This window comes from Aotus nancymaae, unplaced genomic scaffold (assembly GCF_030222135.1).
Source record: "Aotus nancymaae isolate 86718 unplaced genomic scaffold, 86718_ANA_hifiasm-v0.15.2.pri h1tg000006l, whole genome shotgun sequence".
Lineage (NCBI taxonomy): Eukaryota > Metazoa > Chordata > Mammalia > Primates > Aotidae > Aotus > Aotus nancymaae.
Genome location: NW_026988417.1, coordinates 72924727 through 72937152, shown reverse-complemented (window position 1 = coordinate 72937152; position 12426 = coordinate 72924727). Strand labels below are relative to the sequence as shown.

Below are 12426 nucleotides of genomic sequence, written 5' to 3'. Positions count from 1 at the left end.
TCCTTTATGGCTTCATTTAACACTCAAAATCCAAGGGGAAGCTGTTAAGATTATATTAATTTTACAGATAAGAAAACTGAGGAACAGGAAGCTACCTCTAATATTCAGGGCACAATTGCCCAAACACATTAGAAGGTACTTCTTGTATTATGTGGACCCAGCCCTCAAAGAAGTGCATGGCTTGATGAGCGTAACAGGCGATTTCAGTCCTTACTGCTCCTGAGAGAGGGATACCTGGAGCCTGGAGCCTGGAGACTCTGAAAGGTTGTTACTTGCCCAGTTTTGCACTCTGATAAATGCTAGAATTGAGAATTGAACCCACGTCTGTCTCCTCCCACCCCCCGACTGAACATTTCCACAGTCTGCCATTTTAAACCAGATTCTACATTGATTTATATAGGACAAGGGTTTGTGAATTTTTCCTGTGGAAGGGCAGATAGTAAACACATACTTCAGGCTTTGGGGGCCATATGGTCTCTGTCACAACTGCTCAACTCTATCATTGTAGTGCAAAAGCAGCTATATGCATTATGTAAACAAATGGTGGTGTTCAATAAAACTGTGTACGCTGACATTGAAATATTCTTCTTTTGATTTTTTCAGGTTTATATAATACTGTAAAAAAAGTGTGGGGTCTTATGAAATAGATTGGCTGGATTTGACCCTTGTGCCATAGTTTTCTAATTCCTAACATCAAATATTCCAAAACAAATCCAGTAAATTAAATAATCATCTGTTCCATGACTATATTTTCTTTCTCTAACTCTAAATTCATGGAACAAAATTGTGGAGACCGATTTTCCCTTTTCTATGTCTGTTTCATCTAATCTGGCTGCTGTGAAGTCACTATTTTCTAGATAGATGGCAACAATAACAGTTAATGCTCATTTGAAACTTTCATGAGTGATTCCTCTTTCCCATAGTTATGTTGCAAGGGCAGTAGTAACCCTGATTTGTTTTTATACTTATATGATTCTTTTAGCTAGAAGTTTAGTTATATTTGGCAGAATAAAATTTTTTGTTGTATGACTTGCTTTTAGTGAAGAAAAAGAAATTAGATGCAGATGAAGTTCAAGAACGTTTTGTGTCTAGACTGACTAGAAAATATGTTCCTTCTACCCTGACATCAAGCTCTAAGTTCTGCTATGTCCCCAGTTAACCCTTAGAAGAATTTTGGCTTCATAGCCTTGACTGACACCTGAGTGTTGGGTCTCAGACTGGACTCTTCAGCTTTCACACCCATGTCTTCATAGACATCTGGAAATGCTACTTGTTCACAACTATTATTGGGAAGAATTGATACCACAAAGGGTATATTGAAATGTCATCAACAAATGGCCATTAGTCCAATAAATTACAGCTTTTCAGAAATTTGTGTTTGATTTTCTTTCTTTGGTCTTTTAAAAATGTCACTGAGTCCCCTTAAAGGCTATGTTCTACCCACAATGGTCTTTCTCTTATTCTTGAAGGAAGCCACTATTTATGCCTACCCCTCTTCCACTCACCACCTCAGCCTTTTTGTACTTATTCCAGGAGGTCCTCTAAGAACTCCAGAGTAGGTTATTTCCCACTTTTACTGTTCTTATTGTATGTTCCTTCCACACTCTTCACTCTTGGAATTATTTGTTTAAGACTTGTCTCTCTTACCTGTGAGCTCCCTGAAGACTTATCCAACATTATAATGTTGGTACCTGTCTTTAGTGACTAGTAGGCATTGAGTGCTCATCAAATATTTTTGATGAATAACAACCAGTTTTACCAATCAGTCATATGTATTTATTTATTTTACCTAGTTCAAGAACAATGACATTTGAGTATTAAATATTTATTAGAACTTTTTGACCTGAGGTCTTTGTAAAGAGAGGCATGCCTATGTAAAACTGAGAAACTTCTAGTTTCTGCTCATGATATAGATCTATGTGTAATCAAATCTAGTTTCATACTCTTCTTTATCTGACTCTTAAGTCCATAGTTTGCAACACGGTATCTGATTACAGGCCTGAATTCTGTGTGTTCCAACTTTCACCAAGATGTTTATAAAGTTTTGTGCAAAATGAAACTGTTTTTCTTTCATGACTAACATCTTTCTTGCTTATCTGATAGTGGCTCTGGCTATCAAAACAAACATGATGGGAAAGCCTGAATTTGTATCTAGTTAACTGAACTGATGTCTGTGATTGGTGCATTCAGGGCCTGTGTCATTCATAGATAGACAGACAGATAGATAGATAGATAGATAGATAGATAGATAGATAGATAGAAAGATAGATGGCAAGGCCAGGTTGCGTTGTTTCCTCTGATCCTATTCCCATCATTCTTGAATTAAATGTATTAAAGGTTAGATCTGTAGGTCTTTAGAAAGTGCATAATTTGTTTTTTTTTTTTTTTTTGAGACAAGTCTTTGGAATCAGTTGAGATGTTAATATTGTCATAATAAATGTATATTTGTATCTGGAGGTACATGGTATTTTATCAATGCTACTAATAGAGACATTTTTTTAAGGGAAAAATCAAGAATTTTAAGTATCTATCAGGGCTAGCCCATCTACGTTATGTTCTGTCAGTGCAATTTTCTGATTTTCCTTTTCTTGGCACATACATAGAAGGAACAAACTAACCACTAAATTTTTAGCAGTTTCATGGCCTCTAGTTACATGTCCTTATTTCTGAACACGGGTGTGAATTCTAAGAAAAGGGGAAACCAAATGTTCATAGAACCCTTTTGAAAGTTGTATAGCACAGCCAAATGGTGTGCCATTTCTACGAGTGCTGTGGCTGGATCCTCATGTGGGAAAGGTCTGGTGAGAAATGTTGTCTTCCTTCTGTACATGGACAGTCACAGATAAGGGCTGTCTTTCATAAGACCATATTTTTGAAGGTGAGATCAAGATTTATACATTTGACAATATTTTTCCCATAGGGTACCACAGTTTTCCATGCATTTCTATGACATCCTTTTCTGTTACATTCTTGTTTGCCTAGATTTTAGAGCTTAATGTATTTAAGCCTGTGGAGGGTAGCATGATTTGTTCATGAATATTTAGAATTTTGTAAAGAAAAATGCACTTTTGATGTTTTTTATAAGAACAGACTACTTAGGTATTTGCCTGGAAATTTCTATAAAGTATTAATTTTATTTCTCTTTCTCTCTTCTTTTTCTTTTCTTTCCTGAATTCTCTCACTTAAAAAAAAACACAAAAGAAAACATTATTACTGAGGATTCTAGAGATTAGGCATTTGAGAGAGACCTCTTGTTCCCTTGGAAACTATCTCTACAGTAAAAGTTCAGTAAACATTCTTCTTTGTATCCATGTGTTTTGCTGCCTTATTTCTTTAGAGTTCATTCTCTCAGTAAGTAGTTTTTCAATGCCAGACATGGAGTATACAGTGCTAAGGAGGCTAGATGTAGCCCCTGACTTCCTGGAACTCACAATACATCATTGCAGAAAATAGAAATTAAACAAATAATCACAAAACTCATAATTAATTGCACTGTGATAACTACTAAAGATTAAAGTATAGAGAACTATGAGTTGTTTAATCAGAGGGGTAATTTATAGTCAAAGGGTCCAAGGAAGACTTCCATGAAAATGACTTAATATGAGCCCTGTAAAATGAGTTTTTATGTGGAAGGGTTTAGGAACAGAGCACAGAGTAGGTGCCTTAAGGCTGGAAGAGCTCAGTACTTAGGAAGGGAAAGAACACCAGTGTGGTTTTTTGTAGGTCATACTTCAGCTGCAATGAGAAAACGTCTGATTCATTAACGCATGAGATTGCATTCTTGCGTTGATGTGTATATACCATTTGCCAACAAGAACCATTATTGGTTTGTCATCTACCTAATAATTTTTTTAAATATTCATCTTATTATTTAACTATATAAAATAAACAATGTTTCACTATCAAAGAGTCTGGAGGATTTTACCTCAATTCTGCCTATGGGTTATTATGCTTTGAACCAAAATAATCCTTACATGAAAGATAGGGACCAGTCTAATCCTGATTAGTAATTTTTCCTACATTCCTTTCAGATATATTGGTAAAGAGTCTGCAGCATTTTGGGAGAGTTTGTGTTTATTATTGCCTGTCACAACAATATAACCTAAAACATAATATATATGAAATGGAAGATAAATTTGCAGAATTTCAAGAAATTAAAATAATATAGTTAAAATCTAGTTTGGCTTTATACTTTCTGCATTATTTCCTAGTATTTCCTTAAAATATATATACATTTGGAATTTGACCATAAGCCTATGCTGACTGCTTTGTTTTTTTCTTTTGCCTGCTTTAGTCTAATGGCATCACAGCCATCATTGTTATTTTGGTGTTACTGCTACTCCTGGGCATCGGTTTGATGTGGTGGTTTTGGCCCCTTTGCTGCAAAGTGGTGAGTAAGAAGGATTTGGAACACTACTTAAAATAAATTAGAAGTTCGGTGTGATGGCTCATGCCTGAATCCCAGCACTTGGTGAGGCCGAGGTGGGCGGATCACGAGGTCGGGAGTTAGAGACCAGCCTGGCCAACATGGCAAAACCCTGTCTCTACTAAAGATACAAAAAATTAGCTGGTCAGTTTCTTTTTTTTAAGTGCTCATTAAGTTATTGATTTTCTCTTTGAAGGGTCTACCATTTCAGGACCTTCTCTGTTTGCTTCTGAAAAATATTTTTTCAGAAATTAGTCATACATAATTGTCAGGGTATTTGTTAAACAGCTACTTTTGGAGTAATGATGGGGAGTTTCAGTTTGTGTCACTTTTTGTGTTTCTATAAAGCCTGTGAAAGAATATGGGTGGATATCAGTCATCTATTGCTACTGTAACAAATTGCCACATATGTGATGACTAAAAGCAACATAAATCTACCAACTATCTAAGCACAGCTTTGATGTGAGACTCACTGGGTTTACCTGGACTAAAAGGTATTGGTAGGGATGTGTTTCTTTCTTAATGCTCTAGGGAAGAAGCCATTCATTTGTCTTTTCCAGCTTCTATGGGCCACTCATATTTTTTGCCTCATGGACCCCTTTCCCCATCTGCAAACCTGATATGTTGCATCTTTTCGACCATTTTTCTGCACATCTCCCACTAACTCTGAACCTAGCTGGGAATGGTCTTCCAGTTTTAAGGAACTATGTGATTAAGTTAGATGCACCTAGATAATCCAGGATAATCTTCCATCTCAGGGTCCTGAACCTTAATCACTTCTGCAAAATCCCTTTTGCCATTAAGATAACATATTCACAGTACCAGGTAATTATGAACAGTTTGGTAGGGGGCATCATTCTACACGTTTCAAGCAATCCAATTTAGATTGATCAGGTTTCATGAAAAAAGATATCTTAAGGAAGCCCTCTTTCAAAGCGTGCCTACTACTAATTTTGAGAATATTCATTTTATTTTAAACACATTATATAGAACTTAATCTTCTGTAACTCATGGTAATGTTTTACATAATACTGCAAGACTACCTTTTCCCCCCGCCCTCATGTTTGCTAACTGATTTCATCTACTTTGCAAATTTCAGATGTGCTTTGTTTTATCCCTGCATTTATTATTAGTTGTAGTTCAGTTTGCTTTCATGAGGCAACTTTACAATCCTTTATCTCAGAGCAGTTGGCCCATGAAGGAGGCATAGAATTAACTCAGATAACAGTAGAGACAAAAAGCATCCTGTCTCTTTGCTGAACTAATCAGTTTCCTGCCATAGCAATTTATGCTCAGTTTCCTGTTGTAATCTTGACTATCTAGTTAATGGCTATTTTAGGGTGGCTAGCATACTTGAGTATCAAATTAAAAAGCAAAAAGATGCCTTAATGCAAGTTGTGCTCCTTGGTTTTTTAATTTAGACTTTGTGGTGGTGCACTTTCTTTTCTTTTTTTTTTTTAAATCACTTTGCAATTTCACTTAGTATTGACCAGAAGGCTCAGAAGTGTCAAACTGTATGATTTTTAAAAAGACACATACAAAATGAAATGTGCTCAAATATGGGTTTTGACCATCATTTTGTATATTAAAAGAAGAGTATCCAATCATCAGGTGACTAGATCAGAGACTAGATCCTTGGGACTCTAAAACCTTGGACTCTACAGATCTTAAATCATGGAGTTACTTTCTATAAGGCATAAATGGGCCTCTTTAATGGTGGAGTATCAGGATGTCAGAAAGGCTTCCTATCCTCAGATGCATCCTGAATGCTTATTAATTTCCTGAACTTATTTAATAGAGGAAACCACATTTATTTAACCCTTAGAAATACAGATTAAAAAGCAATTAGCCCTTATAAGTTCATATAAGTATGAACTTATAATTATACCTAGGTATAACTGAATGATGGCAAACATTTGTAAAGTAGATTTTAAAGCAGGAAGAAATGAGAGGTGAAATTCTGAATTCAGCCCTTGGTTAATATTGATTGATTATCTAGTAGGTGTCAGTACTGTGCTAGGAACTGGAGATACAAAAATGCTTGTAATATGATATGGAAATTCACATTTTAATATGGAAACACAGAAATGTTTGCAAATAAGTGTAAATGGAAGGTAATGGAAGTCCCAGTAGCGACGTGTGTAAAGAACAGTAGAAACATAAAGGAGGAAGGGTTTGCAGAGACTAAAGGGAGCATTTCAAAGAAACCTGACTGAGTTGATGATCCCAAATTTAGTTCTGAGTCATGAAGAAAATGTTGACAGTTCATGAAGGACATTGCAGATGAAGTGCATGTGGAATCATGAGTTATTCTGACATATTTAGAAGTGCTGGGCTGAGACCTACTGTGCTAGATGATGGTTTGGGTTTTGGGACAAACCTCATTGGGGAGGGCCTCCTATGTCTTGGAATAGAAAGTCTGATCTCTTCCCAGGGATGATAAGCCACTGGAGAGATTTGATCAGTCTAATTACCTGAAAGAAGCTTTGCTAGCTTCATAGTAGTGCTAAGGTCTAGTCCTGGCAAAAATTACTTAAGACTGTATTCAACTGAGTTCCATCAACAATTGAAATAGAAAGGCAGTGACAGATAGTGCACTTCAGATATGGCCAGAATGAAGCACTTCTAACAAAGTATAAATAGCTGGAATTTTAAACCAAAATTAAGTGAACTAGCGAAAAATGAAGAGGTGAAAAGAAGGAGGAAGTGTGACAATAACCTTGTGGAAAAGAATCTTGAGTTTCCAGAGGGTATTATAGTACCACTGCAGGGTGTTTATTTTGTTTTGTTCCTTTTAGGTTATATTTGTGCAACGCTGAAATTAGAATGTGATGATTTAAATAACTTTTAGTAGCATTAAATTATTGGGGATCAATTTGACTTTGACTATCATTGCTAGTTACGTAAATTTTTAACAGAAAATGAAATTCATTTATTTCAGCATAGTGTTTTGCAAATTTCTTTTTCCTTGAATGTGTTTTAAGAACTAGTGGCAAATATTTAAATCTAATCTTTCAACTGAAACATGACTAAACAGCTAAAAATGTCTATTCTCAGGCACATTTATGGTGAGTCAGTTATCCACCTCCGTGAGCATTGTATGCTCAGGAGCTCTTATCAAGACAAAGAACTTGGAAAAAAACCCTGAACAGAAGTCTCAATATCTGTCACATATTCTGCATTCAGTCATTTCATGTTTTATAAAGTGCCAAAATGTGAAATATTAAGTCATATTTTATAACATTATTAAATCATTCATTGTCCAGAGTTTAAAATTTCATAGACTTGTAATCAACGAGTCAATGATGACACTGTTACTTATATTTTAGACAGGATTCTCAGGTTTCTTTTTTCTGCCTCAAATAACGAAGTCTTTCAGAACAGTAGGTATCAGGTTTCCAATGGTGGTAATTCTCCTGGAGAGGAAGGGGGTTGGGTAGACTAAGCAGCTCCTGAAGTCATACAGTTGGAAAGCCTCCTGCAGTAAAGTGAATAAAGATCTCTAAAGACATCCAGGTCTTAATCCCTGGAACCTTGTAATGTTAGCTGATATAGCAAAAGTTACTTTGCAGATGTGATTAAATAAAAAATCTTGACATTATCCAGGATGATCTAGATGGATTGTAAATGCAATCCAAGACTTATAAAAGGGAGACAGAGGGAGATTAGACTATAGAGGGGAAGAAGGCAGTGTAACCATAGAGGCAGAAATTGGAGTGGTGCATCCACAAGCCAAGGAATGCTGACAGCAACTAGAAGTTGGAAGAGGCAAGAAACAGATCTGTCCCTAGAGCCTGCAAGAGGAACAAGCTTTGCCAATGCCTGATTTTTAACCATGTAAGAATCACTTCGGACTCCAGACTTCCAGAAGCATAAAAAAAGTTTGTGTGATCTTTAGACACTAAGTATATGATTATTTGTTATAGCAGCAAGAAGATATTCGGTATATCTTCTGAGTGTTTCTGATATTCCTCAGCGTTGGGGAACTTTTATGTTTTCAGACAAATTTGTTACAAAAAAGAAAAGAAAGAAACCCTCTGAACTTTGAGTACAAGAGATTGCAAAATGAGACAATGAAATATGTATTTTTAAATACTTGCAATGGTATCAAGGCTATTAAATCCAATATGCGTCCTTTGAAATTAGAATAACCCCTCTGTTTTATAACTGCAGTTAGTATGCATAATGCTTCATATACTGAGTACAATTTACTTACTGTCTTAGAGCAACAAGGGATTTTTGGAAGAGACAGGTTTACAATTTTCAGCAGTGTCCAAAGCACATATGTTATTAGAACTATTTGGCAACAGAGATCCATAGGTAGCTTTCTCAGGGGTGATATTGTTTGCTAGAAGAGCTAGTACAGTTTCATTCATATTCAAATATTGAACTATTGAATCCCTTGAAAGCTAGAAATTGACCTTCACTCTATGAAGGAAAACAAAGAATTTAAACATTTGACTAATTACTGTATCTGTGAAACTATGACATTTACCTGATTAGCTATACCAGTTTTGTATCAGGAAAAAGAAACATATCAGTCAGAAACATCCCTTCTAGGATGTTTTATATTAAATTTTTAGTCAAAATTCTTATAACATTACCCTGTCAAGTGAGCAAATGGTATCTTTTTTGTGATACTTTAGTAAAATTATGATTAGATAATTTCTCTCCCCTTATAGGCTAATCATGAAGGCAGGTACTGTGTGTATTTACCCATCATTGTAAACCAGGCACGTTGCCCAGTGATATTGAATGCATCTTCTTGACCTATCCCAATTCTTAAAATTGAGAAAATTTATATTGATATACTTGGAAATCAAATTCAAAATAGAGTACCTTTTTGCTAGTTATAGTAAAAACTTCTGTCAACTATGGAGAAGTATTGTGCTTGAGGAAATTTATGATAGTCATTTTTGGTATGATTTTCAATGACTTCATTTAAAATTTGTTTTTTATAATATATATACAATAGGAAATATGGCCTTTGTAGTCCTATTTCATAGGAACTAAGATACAAATATGTAAGAATTTCTAAATTATAATAAAACTCTGAAGTAGAAATTGTTTAACTTTTGTCTAGTTGCTGCTACATATACCCCACAGGTATGTCTAACCTGAGAATTGTGAACTTGTATGGAAAAAAAATACGTCTATGTTTTTACTTCTAACTGAAATTTATCATTTCTGTCATTGATTATTTTTTTAACCTGTTCACAAAAATATTAGCAGTTATGAAAGCTGTCACCAGTAGCAATCACATGTATCCTATATTACATTTATAGTTGCTCAGATGTTTTTTAAAGTCGGGTTCTCTGTCACTCAGGCTGGAGTGCAGTGGCATGATCATAGCCCACTGCAGCCTAGAACTCCTGGGCTTAAGCGATCCTCCTGCCTCAGCCTCAGCCTCAGCCTCCCAAGTAGCAGGGAATATAGGCATGCACCACCACTCCTGGCTACTGTTCAGGTATTTTTGAAATGTGTTTTATAGGCATTGCTACTTTAAAATTATGATAGTTTCTAGACCTATTACAAGAGCTTATTATTTAATGAGTTAATAAAGAAACATACATATTTCCATATCTCATATTTTTTAAAACAGATTTGAAAATTACATTTTAATATGATTGAGGTCCTTTAAATCCTACACATTTTAATTTAGAATAATTATTATGGGAAGTGGTCCATAGATTCACCAGACTGCTAAGGAGGGGTATATTAGTCCATTTTTACACTCCTATAAAGACCTGTCTGAGCCTGGGTAATTTATAAAGAAAGGTTTAATTGACTTACAGTTCAGCATAGCGGGAGGCCTCAGGAAACTTATAATCATAGTGGAAGGCAAAGAGAAAGCAAAGACCTTCTCCAGGAAGAAGAAAAGAGAGACCTAGTAAGAGCAGAGAAAACTGCCTTATAAAACAATCAGATCTTGTGATAACTCACTCACTATCATGAGAACAGCATGGGGGAAACCGCCCCCATGATCCAATTACTTCCCACCTGTTCCTTCCCTAAACACCTGAGGATTATGGGGATTACAATTCAAGGTGAGATTTGAGTGGAGACACAGAGCCAAACCATATCAAGGGGCATATAATAAAAAAGATTAAGGAAAAACTCCTGCCATAGAAGATCTGGTCAGCCAAGATGCTTTTAATATGAGACTATTTTTTTAAATTTTAAATCTTTGAGTTCATATTAAAGAGTGTTTTCAAGAATGACAGAGAGTTGTGGTGTAATTTAAATGATGCAGATAGTGTCCTCTGTGTGTCTGGGCTTTCCATACAAAAGTATAAATCTAAACCAATGATATTTGGAGACCTTTAGCTAGAAAGCCTTAAAATAAAGGAGTCCTCATGTAAATTTGAATATGTAGGCACGGTCATTAGTGAATTATAGATTGTGTTGAGTTTTCAAACTGTTCCATGAAGGGAAAAGTTCTCATTTTTGTGTGATGTTATTTCTTAACATCTGTTTAAGAGTCTGTATCCTGTTCATTGAGTATCCTTCCTTACATCCATCCTCTGTAACTGCCTTTCTTTAACAAAGCCATTATAAGCATCCTGTCTTTTTCTTTAGGTTAAAAAGGCAGGGGCATTAAAGCAAAACTTACCCTGTTTTGAATTGTTAGTGACATCAGAAAATATAGATGTTTTCATCATTGTTTAGATTAGAGGATATTTTGAGTTAAGAACAAATTTGTTTTACTAATCAGAATAGGAGAAATGACAGTCCTATATTTGCATAGTTTGGGGTAACCAGGCTCTCCAGATGAATTACAGATAGGTGGCAAACAAAGGCTTTCTGGAGTGTTGTCAATTAGATTGTGTTATACAGCTGAAAATAAATACCTGAATATGCTGAAAATGACAAATGTTCGCTTGCTTTAGTGTCCTTGGCAAATGTTCTCCAGCCTCAAGGGAAAATTGCAAATTCATTCTTCTTTAGTGCATTTAAGACGTTACAAAAAGATCTCATAAGTCTTAATTTAAAAGACCATTTAAAAACTTATATTTTTAAAGCCCAATTTGCTTGTACATAAGTTGATCTTTTGCAATGAGGATATGTCTAGCTGGAGCTCTATAGAATCATTTTCTTAGCCAGCAACAGCTGTGCTGTTCTTTTCTAAATAGTAATAATGCTTCTACATTGCACTTATTTTTTATTGTTGAGGAGGGCTCCTGGTACCTTTATTGAGTTACCTTGAGAGCAGCCTGATTTCTTTTTTGGAATGCACAATAAAACAAAAGTAATTTAAATTTTAATATGCCTTCCTTGTACCATTAAATAAGATGATTTATGTTTGGTTGCCTTTTTGAAATAGAGTGTGGTGTTAGGTCTTACAGCTTTCATGGTGATGTTTTCCAACAGAGCATCTTTTACAAAAATGGTATCAAACTCATCCTGGTCTATTTATTTGCTTTCACAGAAGCACCTTTACTTAACTCCTGGCAGAATGCATTCTCACACTGTCCTTCTTAGTCCCCATTTGGCATTCTAAATTATATTTATTGTCCAGATTTCACTTATTTGTTTAAAGTAGAATTATTTGATCACTGATGAGTTTGTCAAGGAGGAAAAAAAAAAGCAGAGGATGAGATAATTTGAATATTTTGGTCAGGATGTTGAAGGCATCTAACTTTGTGGGATTCAGAAAAGAAGGACTTCACAACTAATAATGTAAGGGAACTTTGTGTTTATATATGTCAAAAGAAAGGCATTTTACTTCCTCTCTGATCTTATCAAAGAGAAAAGGGAGAATGAAAGGAAGACCCACATATATTTTAAACAAATTCTTGTAAATACTAAGAAGGTTTCTCTATTGTCTGTGGGTCCTGAGACACCTAGATGACATTGCTGATAAATTGGGCTTTTTTTTTTTTTTTTTTTTGTCACTGGAAAAATCAGTTCTGAAATACTGCTTGGTCTACAGTCATTGTACAATATCTTTTTTTTAATCCAAGGCAATTCAATGTTGACAGTTCTTTTCACTCTTTTCT

At 35.2% G+C, this 12426-nt stretch overlaps 1 protein-coding gene across 2 annotated transcripts in view; it reads left to right on the top strand.

Annotated features, from left to right (window-relative positions):
* Positions 1-12426, top strand: part of ANTXR2 (ANTXR cell adhesion molecule 2) — a 161714-nt gene that overhangs the window by 63890 nt on the left and 85398 nt on the right. For both annotated transcript variants that reach the window (XM_064368337.1, XM_021669637.2), the window contains exon 12: positions 4295-4390. In XM_064368337.1, coding sequence (XP_064224407.1) covers positions 4295-4390 — 96 coding nt within the window. The remainder of the gene's footprint in view (positions 1-4294; positions 4391-12426) is intronic.